This window comes from Hyaena hyaena, unplaced genomic scaffold (assembly GCF_003009895.1).
Source record: "Hyaena hyaena isolate Hyena2069 unplaced genomic scaffold, ASM300989v1 scaffold_598, whole genome shotgun sequence".
In the NCBI taxonomy this organism is placed as follows: Eukaryota; Metazoa; Chordata; class Mammalia; order Carnivora; family Hyaenidae; genus Hyaena; species Hyaena hyaena.
The window spans coordinates 602678-622356 of NW_024081233.1; the positions used below are offsets into that span (position 1 = coordinate 602678).

Here is a 19679-nt window from a genome sequence, read left to right on the forward strand (position 1 = left end):
GTTCAACGCTATTAGCGCAGAGCCCGACTGGGACTTAATCCCATGAACCATGAGATCATAACCTGAGTCAAAATCAAGGGTCAGTCACATAACCAGCAGAGCCACCCAGGCACCTCTAACTTTTTGTTTTTAACATCTGCAAATTGAGTTATTGATACATGTTTAAGTCTACAAGGCTTTACTGATTTTTCATAAGTGTTAGATATTACTGAGCTAATATCTACCAGAGTATATGACTAAATATCAGTTAAATATAAACATTTCTAAGCTCTTTTTCGAGGGAGGAGAGAGTTTATCCCTTATCCTGGGGAGATTGTGAACAAAGTAAAATTAAGATGTCATACTTAATTTTAACAGGCTCTTAATTATAACTTTCAGGTCATAACTTTCTTGTGTCTGTTACTAACTTCAAATAGTTACTCTACTTGAGCATTAACATTGAACATAACAATAAATACTATGATTTTAAAGAAAGATTCCCTGTTTATTCTCTTAATGTACACAGTATTTTGAGATTTTTGGAGCCACACATGTTTTTCTCTGAACCACACTTTGATAATATGATTATATTTTCCAGGCCTGTTGCAAATTAATCATTTTTTGGTTATACTTCTTCTTTTTTCAAAAGTGTTTGTTTAACTAGCCACATATAAACAGAAGTTTATTTTGAGGATTGACTTTCATGTGAATAACTGCCTTCTAGTTAAATATTTTAAATCCCATCTCTTAGAGGAAAGTAAGCGAGCCTCAGAATGTTTTTTTTCTTTTTCTTTTTTAAGACTTTAAGACGAACTGTGTAACATAAAGAGGTTTGTAAATGCATGAAGGTAAGGAGTATTTCTTATGCCTCTTTTATCCCCCCTCAGCCTCACACACTGCAGATTAACCCATGCTTATGCAAGATTTAAAGAACACAAAGTGATACAGAAAAAGCCAGATAAACTCTTTGCTTTAAAAGTGACGCTGTAAGGATCATCTCTGAATTTAGCAATATCCTTAAAATCAGGGTAGATAGACATTTTCCTATCCCTTTTCCATCTCTCCCCACCCAGGGAGTGCATCTGGGGGCACATACACCTTTGTGCATTGTATCTGCTGTTTTTATATACGTGAAAAGAATCAGGCTGAGACCTGCCAAATGCTGGAAAACGTAAAGTCATTTCCAGGCACTATCCCGGTTTTCCAATTCTTTTGATCTTTTAAAATACAAAGTTCTTTACATACTATTTTACATTTAGGTAAAAGTTGTTCAGTGCAATATTTACGGAGGCCCTAAGGTATTGGCTAATGTGTTAGATGGTGTAGGATGCAGTCTTTGCTCTTGTGAAGTTCACACCATGGTTGGCCATAACCATGTAAATCAATGCCATTCTGTGCATAGATGCTGCTATACAAATAGGGTAAGAGCACCTTAAAGGGGCAAAAGTGGGGGTAGTTATTTCTTCGTAAGGGTCAGAGAAGCCTTCACAGGGGCACTGGCATGGATCAGAGTTTTCCATGAAGAGGAGCTTTCAAGACAGGCAAATTGAGGACAGGACATTTAGGGCAGAGGGAGGAGCATAAGCAGGGCCGGTGATGAGGTTGGAGAGCTCATGCAGGGTCTCTTTTGATACATACACAAGTTTGGGCTTTATGTTGCAGGCAAAAGAGACTTAAGCTTTGGTATAATGTTATCAGGATTTCATTTTAGAAAATCACTCAGATAACCAGGTAGAGAGTGGAGTAGGTTATTTATGCTTTCCTTAGACAATGCTTCTAGAATATAAATAAAGCAAACATGGAGCTTTCTTCCTCGTTGCTTTAAACGAAGCTTTACAAAAAAGTCCAACACATTCACTTCTAGAACAAATGACTTGTTTTTTGGGTAAGTTATATTTTTACAGCCTTTCAGAGCCTTGTGTTCAGATTTAAGAATTACGACCCTCTCCCCTGGACAATACCAGATGCTACAGCAGTACAGCAGCGCAGCTCACCACCTCACTCTTTCTGCCCCTTTCTCTCTTGGGCTTTCCCATGTCGTTGCCCAAGCCAAACGCTTGGACTTTTCGTTGGCTTCCCACCTCCCTCTTGTCTTTTAGGCCAATCAGTAAGTGCAGTGGATTCTGCCTCCAAAATAAAGTGGCTCTACTTACCTCCATCACAATGATGCTACAACCTAGCTCTTAGCCCCTCTCCCTGGGACGTTTCCCCATTTTCGCTCCCCCGCTTCAACCATTTCACTAGCTTTTTGCACTTAAAATTAAACGTGAATTCCCTGTTGTGGCCGCATTTCCTGGCTCTTATCTCCTTGAACCTCATCTCTTGACATTCGCCTTCTGCTCTAGCTGCTCATTGCCCTCCCGGTGGCCTGTAAACACTTCTTCTCTTCTTCCAAGAAGCTCTTAGAATTTGGTGCCTGGCAAATACTCCCTGAACTTAATAGCTTAATGATATCATAATAATAACACTTTCTGCCATTTATTGAATGTTTTCTGTAACCCAGACAGTGTGCTAAGTGCTCTCTAGCCATTACTGTATAATTAAATTAGATGCAACAAGCTTGTGAAGTTGGTATTATTATTCCTGTATTTCGAGAGAGGAAAGTAGGGCACAGAGAACTGAAGCAACTTGCCCAGGTTCCTATTTTTGGTGTGTGATGGAGCCTGGCTTGCAGTCTGTCTGTCTGACTCCAAATTGAGCTCTTTGATACAAAGTTTCAAAAATATTTTGTTATCATTAAAATTTACAATTCCTGGAAGACAATCTCAGACAATCTTTCAGGGCAAGCTACAGAAAAAAAACTCTCATATTAAAATTGAAAGTAAACATTAATATAACTTAACTACCTTATTGGTGGCAACAGATTTTTCTCAACATTTTCTGTCTTGTCGATAATAAAAGATAGTATAGCGTAGAAATTGGGAGTAAACTCTGGAGTCAGACAGACATGTGTTTAACCTCAGTACCTGCTATTCATTCATACAGATCTTAAGACCATGTGTGCTGGATAATATTTTTGGTACTTGAGATATTTCAGTGGGCAATCCAGTGGGATGGGTTTAAAATTTTGGTTCTATAAGCTGTTTTTGTCTTGGAGACTTGCTATAGCATTACTTCTCTTTCATGAATTCAGTTTAAATATGACCCCTCTTGGACCCCACCCCAATAGAAACTCTTAGAGTCAGTCCTGTGACATGTCTCCTAAGAAGAGTCTCAGAGCGAGACTATAAGTTCAGTTTGCTATGAGTGTAATTTCCTTCTTCCTTCCTTCCTTCCTTCTTTCCTTCCTTTGATTAAAATGAAATATTAAATTTAACTTTATTAGGTATAATAGACTCAGGTAACTTCTAGTCTAATAGAGGTAGCACAATAAACATAGTACATGCGAAAATTACATTATATCTTAGAAGAGGAAAGTCCTTTGTGTGAAGGAGGAAATAAGAAAGTCAGGAGAGCTTGTGGTATTAAATAAGAGGTCAGTGAGGGGGTCTCACTGCGAAGGTCAAATACTTGAAGGAGGTGAAGGAGTTGGTCAGATGGATATCTGAGGGAAGAAGGGTCCAGAAGGAGAGAGTAGGTGGTGTCCAGACCCAGGAGGAGCATTCATGGTGACTTAAAAACAAAGCACCACTCTGGACAGAGGGGACAAAGGAACAGAGATACTAGATGAGGCCGGAGGGTTCTCAGTGTCTTGTTGGTGAGAATGAAATGAACTTCATACATGAAGCACGTAGCACAGGGCTGGCCCAGAGTGACAGAGCCACAGCCCACCTTCTCCAGCCACATTTCCTGCTTCTCCGTCACTGCAAACCCTACCCTGCATTTTTAACTGAAAGTCCTTTGAAGATTTCTGAAATATGTATGCTGTTTTGAACGCTTCTACTTTTGCACACACCTAAGATACACTTTTCCATCCCTTGTTATTCTGATAAACTCCTTTAAGACCCACCCTGAGCTCTCTGGACTTCTTTGACTCCCTCTGAAGTGTGCTTCCTTCTCTGGACCACCGTGCGTAGTGCTCTGTGTTTGTTACAGTAACACCCAGCTAATGATAACATGTAGTGAGCGCTTACTATATGCCGTGCAATTAGTCCTCTACATGTTTTTAGCCCATTCCTCACAACAACCCTATAAGGTATGCCCTTAGAGGTGTCATCCCCATTTTATAGATTAATAATAAAGGCACAAAGAAGTTCAGTAACTTGCCTAAGACCATTCAACCACTAAGTGGTGGGTGGCATTAGGAGGTAAATGTAAGGTTTATGGATCTAGACTCCGTGCTTTTAATCATTGCATTATATTGCCCCTCTACATTTTCCACCAATATTAAATACTTACAATATATAAGGCAATGTACACATCACAATTGACTGTAAGTACTAGTTTGGTGTATGTGTCTCCCATATTATTTGTGACTATTTGGAGGTCAGGGAACCGTGTCACATTTGCCTTAGCTCTTTGGGGCTTTGCACATGTCCTGCCTTGGTTGAATAGAAAGAAGAAAATATTCTCTCATGTAATTCGTAGGACCTGGGAAATATTTAACATGTCATTAACTCTGAATTTTACTTGTTTTTTTTTTTTAATGTTTATTTTTGAGAGAGAGAGAGAGGGAACACAAGTGGGGGAGGAGCAAAGAGAGAGGGAGACACAGAATCCGAAGCAGGCTCCAGGCTCTGAGCTGTCCGCACAGAGCCCGATGTGGGGCTCAAACCCACGAGCCGTAAGACCATGACCTGAACCGCAGTTGGACGCTCAACTGATTCAGTCACCCAGGCACCCCTGAATTTTACTTGGTTTTGAATCTGATATTAATCATGTTGTTATGCCTCTGTTTCTCCCCAGACCAGTATTAAGGAGGGACAACTATTGAAGCAAACCAGTTCTTTCCAGAGGTGGAAAAAGCGTTACTTCAAACTTCGAGGCCGTACACTTTATTATGCAAAGGACTCAAAGGTAATTGGGGAGAATATTACTTGCAAGCACTTGAGGTTGTAGATGGACTAAAAATTTTGGTTCTATAAACTTTTTGTCTTAGTGCTCACTATAACCTTAACTCTTCTGTGCATTTAGTATGAGTGTGGTCATCTTGGACCAAATCCCAAGGAGTCTATTTAAGTCAGTGTCATGGCTTGTCCACTAAGGACGATCTTATGGGAAGGTTCAAAAGTAGTTTTCTTTCTTCCTTTCCTCTTCTCTTATAATTAAAGTAAAACATTAAATGTAACTTTATTAAATGTAATAAACTCACAAATTTTGGGTTTCCCTCCTTTCTTGCTACCTTTTTTACTTTATAAATCTTTCCCTGACCATGAGAGAGAGAATTGCTATAGTTGCTAAGAATCTATACTCTGCTTTCAGACAAGATTCAGATCCTAGTTCCGGCACATTCCAGTGGAGTGGCTGTGGGCAGCATGTGTTGTTCCGAGGAGGCTTAAATGAGATAATACACATGGTGCCTGACACAAAGCAATCATTCCATTGTGCTAGCAGTTAAGCATAAAAACCATAGTGAAATAAAATCAAGGCTTTAAATAATTTTTACATAGCAGTTGAATAAAATAAGAGTGATGTGGTTGGGTAAGAAAAAAATGAGTAATGATGAGCTTCCATTTAAAACTGACATTTTAGTATTCCTTCAGAAGTAAACATTAAGATTTCTTGCTACTGTCTCAGTTGAATAATTGATAATTTCCATATTTAAAAAATGTATGTTCCTGATATAATTAGTAGAGTTATACACCAGGAGGTAAAATCAAATATGCAAACAAACCTAATTCTTAGTTTGTGCAGCTGTAGAAATAATAACCAAATCAAGTAATCCTATTTTAACAGTCGTTATGTTCAAGGTTGTCCCCGATCTGGCTCCATGCTGACTTTTCACATTCATCTCTAGGCAGCATTGACCGCCTGACAGCCTTCGGCGTCGCCCCATGTTTACCATCGGCATATGACCTTCCCTCTGTCTTCACTTGATGAAATTCCCTGCTTTCTTTAAGATCCCCTCAAAGAGTCTTTATCCCATCATTCAGGAGAGCAAGAGTTCAAGTGTTTCCTGCTGGAGAAATTACCCGTGACCTTCCATAGTATTCTGTAGTATTTCTTCTGTTCCACTTTTAATAGTCTTACATTAAAATGGGTTGTGTCTGTTTCTTCTCCTGTGCTAGATTATACGTTCTTTCTGGTCAGGGAACGAGTCTAACAGATCGGTTGGAGTGAAGTGGACTTGTGTGCCCCCTAGAGATCTTGGGGGGGGGGTGGAGGGTGGGAGCTATGAGAGGACAGTCCCTTGTGTGCACTCCCAGAGGTGCGCTGTCATCCCTGCCTTGCTGTAGGGGCGCAAGTGAGTGCGAACAATGGCCAAATGACTGAAAGTGGGCAGACTACATTTATTTACTAGAATTTCCTAATCTCCAAATTGAACACTCTTAAAGATTCCATTTCTCTGGAGTTTTTATCATGGAAACTTTTTTTTAATTGAAACCACTTCTAAGGGTACAAAAGAAACTTTCATTTTAGATTTGCAGAGCACATTCACCTTCTCATCTGAACCCATGTGTGGATGAGGAAGATAAGGCTCAGAAAGTTCAGGAACTCACCATGATCTGAACCAGGACTAGCTCTCGTTTCTCACTCAGCAAATGTGGGAAGGACGATGTTGCCCTGCTGGCCAAGTTGTTACAGGCTATTGCCTGTCAGGAGGTGTTGCTGTGTGTGTGTGTGTGTGTGTGTGTGTGTGTGTGTGCATGTGCACAACACACTTAGGAGGTTCCCCATAAATTATGCTTCTAGAGAGCACAGAGCATTTTGCATCGAAACAGTGTGCCAGGGTTCTTTGAAGACCTTTTCAGTTTGCGATGTAAGAGTTAGTTATACTTCATGGTTTTACTCACTCTTCTTAAGAAATTGCAAAGTATCACTAACAATTTTTTCTTCCTTTTCTATTCCGAATTCCTGAAATAGCTTCGTAGTCATAACCTGTTAGCGCGAAAAAAAAAAAATTATTGACAAGCATTCAGTTAGGTTCTCCTGTAATGTGTTTCTGTCCTTTTTCATTAACAGTCTCTGATATTTGATGAAGTCGACCTCTCAGATGCCAGTGTAGCTGAAGCAAGCACGAAGAATGCTAACAACAGTTTCACGGTATGGTTCTATTCTGCTGACTTCCTTCTCAAAAGTCATAGAATGACCTTTCCTAAACATGTACCGAATGTCCTCCTCATTACCAACTGTGTGTCAACTGATGTGTGTTGGAATTCCTGCCAACACAATAAACTTGATGAGTACATTGTATACCCAATACCATTCGTGATTGTTTCAGTCAATAAACCAATGTATTAAATATATTTTTTTTAAGTTTTTACAGTGTTTTCCATTTTAGACCTTTTAATTCTTGTGCTTTAAAATTTTCACCTCTTTTACGTTTATTTATTTTAATTTTTTAATTTTAGTTTAGAGAGAGAGGGCATGAGTTGGGGAGAGGGGCAAAGGGAGAGAGAGAGAGAGAGAGAGAGGAGAGAGAATGAATCTTAAGCAGGCTCGATGCTTAGCACAAAGCCTGATGTGGGGCTCAATCCCACAAACCTGGGATCATGACCTGATTTGAGATTAAAAGTCAGACACTCAACCAACTGAGCCACCCAGGTGCCCCTCGCTTCTTTTAAATTTAATACTTTAATTCTGTTATTTGTTCAAAAAGTTTGTTTCTTACCTTCAGTCTTAAAAATAATGTTTCCTTCTCTTCTACTTTTACTCTTGCTGCAGTTCAGGTAGTTGCTATAGTTCAGGCCTTCATCTGTTCTCACTTAAGTAATTCATTTGATAACGACTTAAGAGGTAGCCTCTGTTCCAGTGAATTCCTTTCCAACTACAAGCCGCGTTGGTTGAAAGCGCTCACTGGCTCGCTGTTGCCTGCCAAGCGACACCTGCAGCTCCGTCCTGTAAAATCCCGCCTCAGCATCCTCGTGTTGCCAAGACTCTGTCCGTGTGCAGCCCCCTGGTCCAGTTTGTCTGTCTGTGCCCGGGCTTTTCCCGTTCCCTCTGGCTTGAACGATTTCTCCTCCTGCCGTAGCTGTTGAAATCCTAACACTTCTGCAAAGCGTATCCCACATCTCTCATTCTTCTTGTACTTCTTTCATTCAGGAAATGTGATTTGAATACCCACTGTGTGCTGGGCACAAGAGATTCAGAGAAGGACAAATATATTGCCGCGTCCCTCGCTATAGTCACAATATAGTTCAGTGAAGTCCATCTGGGGTATTTTGTATAACTACATACTCCTAGGCCCTCTAAGAGTCACTGCCCTTGCTATGTTTTGCCCCCTCCACACTCCCAGCCCCTGTTCAAGAAACTACCACTACTGACAGTGGTGCGCTGTGTCCGTCTCCCAGGCACACCAGGGCAGGGAAGGCAGACAGATGAACAAATACAGAGCAGTGCCATGGTAGAGGTAAGCACTGGCGGGGGTAGGGGGCGGGGAGGAAGCAGATGCGTTCAGATTTAGCCATATTGATTTATGGGCATGTGGGATAATTCATGGAGTAATATTCCTTCCCCTCCCCCCTCCCCAGGGAGAGTTTAGTTTGAGGAGAGGAAAGCCAAGAATAGAATCCTGGGAAAATGTTAAAATTTAAAGTTGGACCATTAAAGACAGAGCACTCGGAAGTATAGAAGGAGCTTTAGGAGGTGATGATGTTAGGAAAAGCCTGTGGAAGATAGTTTTAGGACGGAAGTTGTCAAACATCAAATACTGTAGAGAGGTCAAGTCGAAGAAATGAAAGCGTTTGTGGAATTTGTTACCTTGGAGGTGATGGGGTCACACTGATGGGAATGATTTCAAGGACCGGGTGGAATGCATTCGGCTGCACTCCGGAACAAGGCAGGAAGGCAGAGAAGCTGGGATGGGTTGCTTTTTTGAAAAGCTTGGCTGTTAGGAGGAGAAGAAGTATAACTAGAAGAATGTTCAGGCTTGAAGAGAATTTTGGTTTTGTTGTTGTTGTTTTGTTTTGTCTTTAAAATGGGTTTTGAATGTGTATGAAGAGAGGAAAGAGGTGTTAGACCCAAAGTTGAAGGTCCGGCAGCGGTGGGGGCGGGGGGGGGGGCGGAATAGAAGGAGCATGACTCCTGAATAAGCTGAGGGGGAGGGAGCCAGAGCCCATTTAAAGATGAGCATTGATCAGGAGACAGAAAGTTAATGGAGGTAGATGTATGCAGGAAGTTCATTTTTTAAAAATGTTTTATTTATTTCTGAGAGAGATACAGAGAGAATATGAGCAGGGAAGGGTCAGAGAGAGAGGGAGACAGAATCCGAAGATAGGCTCCAGGCTCCGAGCTAGCTGTCAGCACAGAGCCTGATGCAGGGCTCGAACCCACGAACCGTGAGATCATGACCTGAGCTGAAGTTGGATGCTTAACCAACTGAGCCACCCAGGTGCCCCCATAGGAAGTTCATTTATCTCAAACCAAATACTAATTGTTTTCTGATGAAATTGAAGACAAGGTCATCTGCCCTGAGTAAGAGTTTAGGTGGGCTTGGAGTCACTTCTGCAGAAAATTAGAGTTGAGACTGAACAGGGACCTGTAGTAGATTATGAGGTAGTAAATAATGTCTAGCAAAGATCGAGGTCAAGTTTAGTAATGTACCTAATTCCTGTGCCTGTAGCATTTTCTTTAGGACGGGGAGCGAGAGCAACTAAATTGATCCAGGGTTGATGGTTTATAGGCTGTATTGGACAGAAAGGTAAAGGGATTATTGGATGTTTGAGGGATCAATAACTCATCCACCTTCCCCTCTGCGTTCTCAGTTCTTGAGAATAAAACATACGGAGTGAGGGATAGCTTTATTCTTGGGCTGAACAAGACCCAACAGCCATTAAGTACAGAGCTTCTGATAAATTGTTACTTCTTTTTCCTTCCTCCCAAGTGAAGGTGGGGTGGGGTGATGAACCACTTGCCTTCCCTAGTGAGTGAACAGTCTCCTCTATGGAGACTCATGGGGGAGTGGACAATAAGAGTTTTCCCCAAAAGGGATCTAGAATTTAGTTTGAAAGAGGGTTCCAAAATTTAAGATTCGAAGGATGGAACAGTTTCAGAGAGAGACAAGGTATAGGATATTGGTATAGATAAAGGTAAAAGGAAGTGAAAAGCCTGGATTTAAGAAAGGTTATTCAAATCCTTTGTGTAGTTATTTCTTGGGCTCCAAGGACATTCAGTCTCTCCTGTCGTGCCTTTTTTATTCTAGAACTCACTATATTCTGCCTTTTTATTTAATTATAGAACTCACTATATTCTGCCTTTTTATTTAATTAGGTACTTATGTTTATTATAATCTCCCTGAGGACAGAGACTCTGTCATGTCATTTTACCTCATAGAACCTTACCCATAAGTATTTGTTGATTTAATTAATAAGATGAAAGTTTATTTTACACATGAGAAGAATCTTGGTTGAAATATTTTCAAGAGATTTATCCACTCAACCAAACGTTATTCCTGAAGTTTGTTGGACTAGAAATGGGGAGACTAAAATGTTAGGCAGATTGCTTAGAGTTTTAGAGCAAATCAGTTTGGTAGAACTTTCTAGGGCATAAAATGGAGTAAAAGATAGGTTTTCAACCAGTGATGGACAATCATCTCTATCTTTAAATATTTAAATATCCTACCTTTCTTGATTGCATTGACTGCTATTGATGCTGTTATTTTGGCTAGTTCATGTCAAAGGTTAATGGTGTAGTTTGGTGGTATTATGCCTAGAGAATACAGGAATGGACAAATTCAGCTTCACTCACTGTAGTCCCTAAGGATGATATATTGACAAGGGACAATAATAAATGGAAAATCTATGATTAGCAAACAGAAAAGGGAAATGCTGTGCTTTGCCTGAAAAATCCAATGCCAAGCTCTCTAATAGAATGGGTTCCAGAGCACTGTTTCAGAGAGCACTGCAGAAACTGAGTTAACATGGGAAGTTACTCAGCATCATTTCTGCCGTATTCTGTGGGTTACGAGTCACTATGGCTGACTGAACTTCAAGGGAGGGAACACAAGACACATGAGCATTGTGTCAAAGGATTTGTTGACATGGTTCAGATCTGCCTACTTGATGGTTACTTTTCTTTCCTTGCACAGTCCTGTGCTCCCATCCCTGGAATGAATCACTGTCTTGGTTTTCTGTGGGTTTTTTTTTTTTTTTGGTTGTCCAAATCACCTCAGGTACATATTAGTTTTCTATTGCTTTGTAACAAATTACCACAAACTTTGTGGCTTAAAACAATGCCCGTTCGTTTCCTATTTCTGTTGGTCACACAGCAGAGCTGGATTCCTTTCCTCCAGATCTCACAATGTTGAAATAAACAGATTTTTAAATATATATGGATTATGTGTATATTCACATCCATACATGTGTACTTAATTACCTTAAATTAGGCTAATTTTAACCAAGGTGGAATTTTGGGTTTTACAAGTGTCTTCTGCAGTAGGTGGCAGTGACAGCAACAACAAAAGACTGAAAGCATTTTCTGTGACATTAGGTGCCAATGATGTGATCAGGGAATGGAAAAGGACAACCCTGACAGCCTTATTGGCAATTTATAATCCTTCAGGATTCATTAACGTTCATCATTAATTTATGTGTAGTTTAAGTTCTACCGTAGCATGTCTACGATTGTGTCATCAATAAGACGTTCTTAATTTTGTCGTTCATTTTCTAATTGTCTCATTTCCTTTTTTTATTTTATTGATTTCTGCATGGTATTCTGATGTTTTATTTTCACTTTCACATTTTTATCTTAACACACCACTGTAGGCACTTAGGCTTGAAGGAATTGACTTCCCCTTGGTCACACCGGTGCCTCCTGGGGAAGGGTCCCAGCCCTCCTGACGTGTAAGCTATGGCTCTTCCTTCTCACACAGTGTTCTTTCCATCTGGTTAGCCCGCCCCTGTTCTCTCTCTCTTCTCACATGCACTGCTTTGTTTGTCTCTTTCTCACTAATCATGATGCGTGTATCCCAGCTTTTTGTGACTTATTCAGCTGCCGACCTTAGACCATGAAGTCAAACAGCGTGGGTTTGTGTCCTGTCTTGGCCCTGTCTACTTATGTGACTGGACAAGTGAGATGACCTCTGTGAGTCTGTGTCCTCACCTGTAACTGAGGACAGCAATGGAGCCTGCCTCATGGGGTTATAAGGATTAGGTGAAATGTGACAATGTGTTGTGATCCCCAGCCCAGTGAGGAGCACATACAATTCTAAGCGCTAGTAGCTCTCATAATCCCAAGGCCGTTATCCCCCCTGTTAGCTTTACAAGTGGAAGTATGTTGCCAGTTCCCAACAAGTTTGGGAATTTTGAAGGAGAACGTGGATGAACTTTATCTTGAGAAAACAGCCCCCACTGCCTGTCTTTCAGAGGTTCGGTTAAGATGTATGTCCACTGTGATCTCATATTCATAGATGTTATTGGGGAAAGCAGCTGTGCTATAATGAATGAAATTTCCGTTGTACCTTGTTACCTTAATGTATAGGATAAAGAAGAGCATTTTAATCATTTGTTAGTCATCACAATCACACATATATATTAGACTTTTCAAAATGTGCTGTTCAAATGACTATTTCTTTACATTTTAATGACATTTAGGCTACATCTTAAATGAGTCATCATTTTCAAAGAAATTGTATTGACATTGTTAACTCTTTTTATGGAAGTGTGTAAAGGAAACTTTTTCTTTTAACTAGAAAGAAATGCAGAGGTAATTTATTTGGTTTATCTAAGTACCCTGGTCATTTTCAGTGAGCGATCTGAGGGCCTGTTTGGAATCTCATGGTTATTGCATGCCCGTGCTGGCATTTCTTGGTTGTGTGACACACAGAAACCATGTGGTAGCACTTATTTTTAGAACCAAATGAGCACTGGAACAGTCATTATAGTTCAGGGGTCACTGGCCACTGAAGACATGACTGAAAGTTGATTGGCATTAGATTTGATTCTGCCAATGAAGTTTCAAAAAGTATGCATAAGAACCAATACAGAGTACATAACACTTATGGCACACAAAATGCCAAAAGTTATACATTCATAGTATAACTGAAATCAACAGGCTGTGTTTAATGGGAGGGGGAAATGTTCTTAAGAGCTTGTTTCTTTAATGTATACTTTCTGTTGATTCTGTTTCCCCCTTAGCTTCCTCTCTATTATAATTCAGTTCATCTTCTCTCTTAAGAGAGATATCCTATCCTTTGAACCTAAGGAAGTGTCACTTTACTTTTATCCATAATCTTCAGTTACGAAGGAAGGAATGAAACGTTGTTTTCATGTCATCTAGGAATGTACCTCATAAGGCAGGTGTTTAGGTGATCATCTAAATAATCACTTAGATAAATAAGTTGCCTACTCTTATAATATTTATTGTGACTAAGATGTGCCTCCTGGAAATGCTGATAATTCATTCAGTTCTTTATATCACCCCTGCAAGGTAGGTAGTATTATGCTCCCTATTTTATAGATGAGAAATCTGAAATGGAGAAGCAGCACCTAATACATGTAAGTAGTGACAAACTGAACCTGTCCAGGTCATCTGGTCTCAATCTGTGCTCTGACCAGTCTGCCATTGTGACTCTTTATTGTGGAGTTTGTTATTTGTGTTTCTGTTTAATTTTTTTTAATGTTTATTTATTTTTGAGAGAGACAGAGTGCAAGCAGGGGAAAGGCAGACAGAGGAGGAGACAGAATGTGAAGCCAGCTTCAGGTTCTGAGCTTTTAGCACAGAACCCAACGTGGGGCTTGAACCCACAAAGCATGAGATGATGACCTGAGCCAAAGTGAGATGCTTAACTGACTGAGCCACCCAGTCCCCCGCCTTTTTTTAGTTTAAATGTTTATTATTTTTGAGAGAGAGATAGAGACAGAGAGGGAGAGGATTCCAAGCAGGTTCTGCATCACCAGCGCAGATGGCAGATCTCACGAATCGTGAGGTCATCACCTGACCCGAAGTCAAGAGTTGGACCTTTAACTGACTGAGCCACCCAGGTGCCCCATTTACTGTGGAGTTTTAAATTAGTATGGTTCAGACAGTATTCCTCTAACTGTTTTTTTATGTTTTCAGTTGCTTTTTCTCCTCCATGTCAGTCACAGAATCTTCTGTGGAATGCCAGGTATACTGCCAAGCACTTGCTGGTCATACTACCAACTCACAATACTATATTTTATTTGGGGCACTATATTTTAAATAGAAATGTTGATCATGAGCTCATGGAGGAAGGTAACCCATATTATACAAAAGTCTGGGAATCATGGGGTTGATTGACATTAGAGGCCACTTTCTATCTTAAAGGTTTGGAGAAACATCTTTTTAATATTTGAGGGATTATCATGTCTAAGTGGCAGTCGACAGGTTTTATGTTACTGCTGTGTGCAGGAGAAAGATTCACAGCTGAATTCACAGAGGAATAATTTTAGCTCTACTTAAAAGAGAACTTTCTAACTTGAGTCATCTGATAGAACAGGCCTCTTGTGAGGTAATGGCTCTGTCCATTATTAGAAATCTATAGCCCTCCATTCCCTACAAACCAGAAGGGGCCTTGAAGAACAGAGTTCTCAGAGCAGACTCAGGTTCAGAGTGCTGAAATGAATTTCCCAAGGTCAGATGGCTGATAGCTATGCACAGCTAATGTAGAATTTGGGGATCCCGGCTCTTGGGGTTTCTTGGGAGTAGGCAAGGAAGAGTGGATTTAGAGATGACAAGGCACTTTCCACACACTGTCTCATTCTACCACACAGCAAGAGCTAAGTGACCATCCTTCAAGAATGCTACTGGCGAGATCTTTGCATGGTGTGTGTATATGGGAAGGAGTGAGGAGAGATGGCGGACACTGAGATTTCCTTACATACACAAAGAATATCTTTGTTACCACGGGATCCCCAGGGTTGACAAAGACCTCGCATAGAGGGGAGAGACAATAAATATTTGTTAAAGGAAGGAAGGAAGGAATGTGCTGTTGAATGAATGAATGATATTTGTAAACCCTAATTTTCCTTTCGGAGAAATGTGTCATTTCAAGTTTTAGCTTAGAGCACAGTTTCCTAATTTCCCCCCGATGATGTTGGATTATAATATACCCATAAATATTTGTATCCCCATTGAACTCTTTACATCATGACTCAGATGATGTTTATGCCAACAATGAGTCTTACAAACACGATTCTTGCCTGTGACTAATGATCGCAGTGGTCTCATAATTATTTGATGCCTGATAGTGGCAAACCACATATTTTTTATGTCTCTTTGGCTAACCTGTTTTATAGCACTCTAAAATGATACCACATTAGTGCAATCTGAGCGGCTGTTTGGCCTCTTAAAATTGACTTATTTGCAGTGTAGACGGCTTTATACTATGAAAGCTGATTATTTATAGGTGGAGTTTGAAATCTGCTTTCTTTTTCCTCTAACTTGGATATCAGGCTTTTAGAAATGAAATACCTTATTATTGTTTCTGTAAGTGCATCAGGTTTATCTTTTCACGAATGATAGAGCATCTTTTCCAGGAGTATAGCCCGGAGAAATATTTCTTTAAAGTTATTATGGGCTTCCTCAGACCAAAGTTCTAGGAAGCGAGGAACCATTGGTCCTCTTGTAGCTAAACTAAAAACTTGGAGTGCTTTATGTGTTAGGACAGCTATCAGGACAAATCCGCTAATCCTTCTCCCTTTGGGAACCTCTGCAGGAATTTTGAATTGCTGTTTTGTTCAAGTAAATTATTGTTCATGTGAGTATGTTTCAGGTTGCACATGCCTTTTCCAGATGGGTAAAAGCATGTCCACCAGCAGACTCACAGGACCATACTCAAAAGTGCTACTGAAAAACGTCCAAAGGATTTTAACCTGAGGTTTAATACAATATGACCAAGATACACACTTAACAGGATAGACTGTAAAGAAAATTGTTTAAAGTCCTTGAGTTCTTAAATGCCTTCCCTGCCCACGTGATCCAGAGTTAGCAGAAATCATGAAAGGTACTGTTGATGTGTGCCCACGCACATGGACTAGGTTACTAACCCACTGCAATAGCACAAGATTGGAAATACCCCAAATGTGAAAGTTAGAGACTGGGTTGGAATGAATTATGAAATATTTCACATAGTACAATGTTACGCAACCACGAAGAAGAAGGAATCTGTTCTGTATATAATAACGCACACCAAACTCCAAGTCATAATGAATGTGAAAAGCCAGATGTAGAACAGTGGGCATGTATAAAATGTTACTCTGTGGTTGTTACTCTGTGTTTGTGTGTATGTGCAGGCAGCCATGCATTTGAACCTTGAAAGGTCATATATTTGTTGTACATGCAGAGAATATCTCTGGTGAGAAGCTGACAGATATTCACCTTCAGGAAGGAGACTTGGTAGCTGGGGGCAGGCTTAGGAAGGAGATGTGCTTTTCATCCTAAATACATTTTGAATATTTTTTGTTTGTGTCACAAATGCTTAATACTTATTCAAAATGGGTTCCAAATGCTACATGGGATGCCTTTCTGGCAACTTCCTATGGGATGCATTTAACAAGAGTGATGGATTTAGCAGGAAGCCCAAGGCAGACACTGCTATACTATCCAAATGAACCATCATAAGGGCCATCTGTAATGGGAGGGAAGGAAGAGATCCATAAAACAGCTTGTGGGAAAGACCGGGGAGCTGTGGCCAGCAGGAAAGGAAGAAGGAGAGGAGGAAACTAACGTAGAGTTGTTGAATTTGGGAGTATTGCTATATAAATGATGCCTTTAATTAAGTGTAGAAAAGAATACAAGTAGGCTTGTGGGGAGTGAAAAGAAGGCACTGTGAATTGGATACTGATAATTTGAAATGATGGTAAGGTATCTTGGTAATGCCCAGTACGCAATTGAAAGATGCTTTAAAAACTATTAAAATGGCTTAATGTACTCCTTTGGTATCATTTTCATGGCTCTTTGCAAGTTTCTAGCATATCCAATGTCTTCTCTATTCCTTAAGTGTGATTATGGTGTAATGGAAAATTTAGGTTTTGGAAATGTTTTAGTTTTGTGGTGACTGGTACAAACAAGATAATTATTTTGTTTTGAACTTTCCCATTACATGTGTGTTCTGTACAAAGCAATTTATGGTTACAAACCAATAGAGCTTGTGCCAAGGGAATGAGGCTAATGCTTTGTTCCAATCTCTGGTACATTCTGAAAATATTAAATGCGTGGTAAAACTTTTAATGTGTCCATTAACTAGTGCCCACGGCTAATTTACAGCAGAAGTGTATGTGATAGCCTACATAAATAATTTCTAAAATCACTGTGTTCCTTGTTATTATAATTAATATTAAGAAAAAACTCAGTTTCCAATGTACAATGTAATACTTTAAATACGATACTTTCTATGATTATATATCTTGTTAATATTTTTTTTAAAGGTGCCTGGTTTGCAGAGACCTATGTTAGCAATTCTTCTTCTTCTTCTTCTTCTTCTTCTTCTTCTTCTTCTTCTTCTTCTTCTTCTTCTTCTTCCCCCTCCCTTTTCTTCTTCTCCTCCTCCTTCCTCTTTTTCTTAATTTACCAGCACCTTTTCTTGCTCATCTTTAAAGAATGTACAAGTATGTATAAGATTGAGATATAACTGTACAGTTGCTCTGATTATTTTTAAGAAAAAGTGAGCAGCATGTGAAGCCTTTTCTGCCTACTCATTTAGAGTAGTGTCAGTAAACTCTGTTAATCCTTCCTTGTTAGTAGGTGGCCAGGGAGGCAGACAGAATTCATTTTTAAATCCTACATGGACCTTTCATATGAAAGATGAAATGAGACAATATATATGATCATATTGATAGCAAAGCACTCTGCAACTGTAAGATGCTGCAAAAGTAATCATTCTGCTTACTTACCAAGATAAGAGCCCCCTAAGCTTCCTATTTTTCAAGAACTTAACTATTAATCTTTTGAAGAAAGGTTGTTTGCATCCATGGATAGTAATTGAAATTATGAATATATTAGGAAAATACATTATAGTCTCATTGAGCTACCAGTTCACTATTACAATATCAAAAGCTATACTTACATATTATAGTTATTTTTATGGGTGTGGTAGGCTGAAGAATGGACCACAAAGATATTTATATCCTAATGTCTATAACCTATGAATGTCACTTTACATGGCACAGAGGACCTTGTAGTTTTGATCATGTTAAGGATCTTGAGATGAGATTATCCTGGATTGTCAGTGGGCCCAGTGTAATCACAGAAGCCCTTGTAAAAGGGAGGCAGGAGGAATTAGTTAGGGAATATGTGAGGTTGGCTTGGTGCAAGGAAGGGGCCATGAGCCAATGAATGCAGGTAGCCTCTAGAAGAGGAGAAAGCAGGGTTTTTCTCTACGGCCTCCAGGAGGGATGTAGCCCTTTGGACACCTTGATTTCAAACTTCTGACCACCACAACTGTAAGAGAATAATTTGTTCAGCAGCAACAGAAAACTAATGCAATAGGGATTGATCAAACATTAATAAGTACAGTTTGTTTGAATTCTAAGAAACTGTTAATACTGACTTAATATTTTTTTTAATCCAAACTTTCTTTATCAAAGTCTTCAAAGAAACAGTGGTTTATTATACATGTAATTCACCTATATAAATGATATCATAGGATACCCCAGTAAGCATCACGGAAAGTCTTTCTTGATAGATACCCTGAGGCCTTTGCCATGGCCTTTCTCCAGAGAGAGCAAGGCAGGGAAGCACAGCCTGCCTAGGGACCATCTTCCGCAGTTTCACTATGTCCTTCTACCTTCAGTTCTCTGGTGAACCAGAGGCTTCTGGGGAGCCAAAAGTAGCTCCTTTACTCTGAAACAAAACCTTAAAGACTAGATAGTCCCCAAAAGATGTTAAATAGATGGCTTTCTTTAACACTTTCTGTATAGCTTCTAACACAGTATGAATTAGACAATGTTGAATTCATTTCCTTATTTGAAACCTAGATTCTGCTACCTTACATGCTTCTATTTTATTGTGTTAATATTTTATTAAGTGCTTTCAATGAAATTTTGATTTTCGAGTATTTTGGATGTTTACATTGAAATAAAGGAAGCATTTACTTTTTAAAATGTGAGATCCAGTGGAAACCCTGGGTATCTAATGAGAAGATTGTTAATTGATAGCATTGAAATCTGTGGTTCTCTTTTTCATGGAAACATATTAGAATTTATGTTTTATTTATATTTAATACTCCCAGGCAGTAAAAAAAATATATTAGGTTATAGAGGAAAATCAGATTAACATGGACAATGACTTTATTATGAAGCCATTATTCTTAGTCAAGAAGTAGGTTTTGTGACCTGCTGACCTAATCTTTTTTTTTCTTAAATAGTTTATTGTCAAGTTGGTTTCCATATAACACCCAGTGCTCATCCCCACAAGTGTCCTCCCCCATACCCATCATCCCCCTTCCCCTATCCCCCACCCCCATCAGCCCTTGGTTTGTTCTCAGCATTCAAGAGTCTCTCATGGTTTGCCTCCCTCCCTCTCGCCAACTATTTTTCCCCTTCTTCTCCCTCATGGTCCTCCATTAAGTTCCTCCTAATCCACCTATATGTGCAAACATATGGTATCTGTCCTTCTCTGCCTGACTTATTTCACTCAACATAACACCCTCAAGTTCCATCCATGTTGCTACACATGGCCAGATTTCATTCTTTCTCATTGTCATG

General features: G+C 39.7%; 1 protein-coding gene across 5 annotated transcripts in view; it reads left to right on the plus strand.

Annotated features, from left to right (window-relative positions):
• The window catches only part of DGKH (diacylglycerol kinase eta), a 182211-nt gene that overhangs the window by 76402 nt on the left and 86130 nt on the right, over positions 1–19679 (plus strand). For all 5 annotated transcript variants that reach the window (XM_039257079.1, XM_039257077.1, XM_039257081.1 and 2 more), the window contains exons 3-4: positions 4825–4935; positions 7042–7122. In XM_039257079.1, the coding sequence (XP_039113010.1) occupies positions 4825–4935; positions 7042–7122 (192 nt within the window). The remainder of the gene's footprint in view (positions 1–4824; positions 4936–7041; positions 7123–19679) is intronic.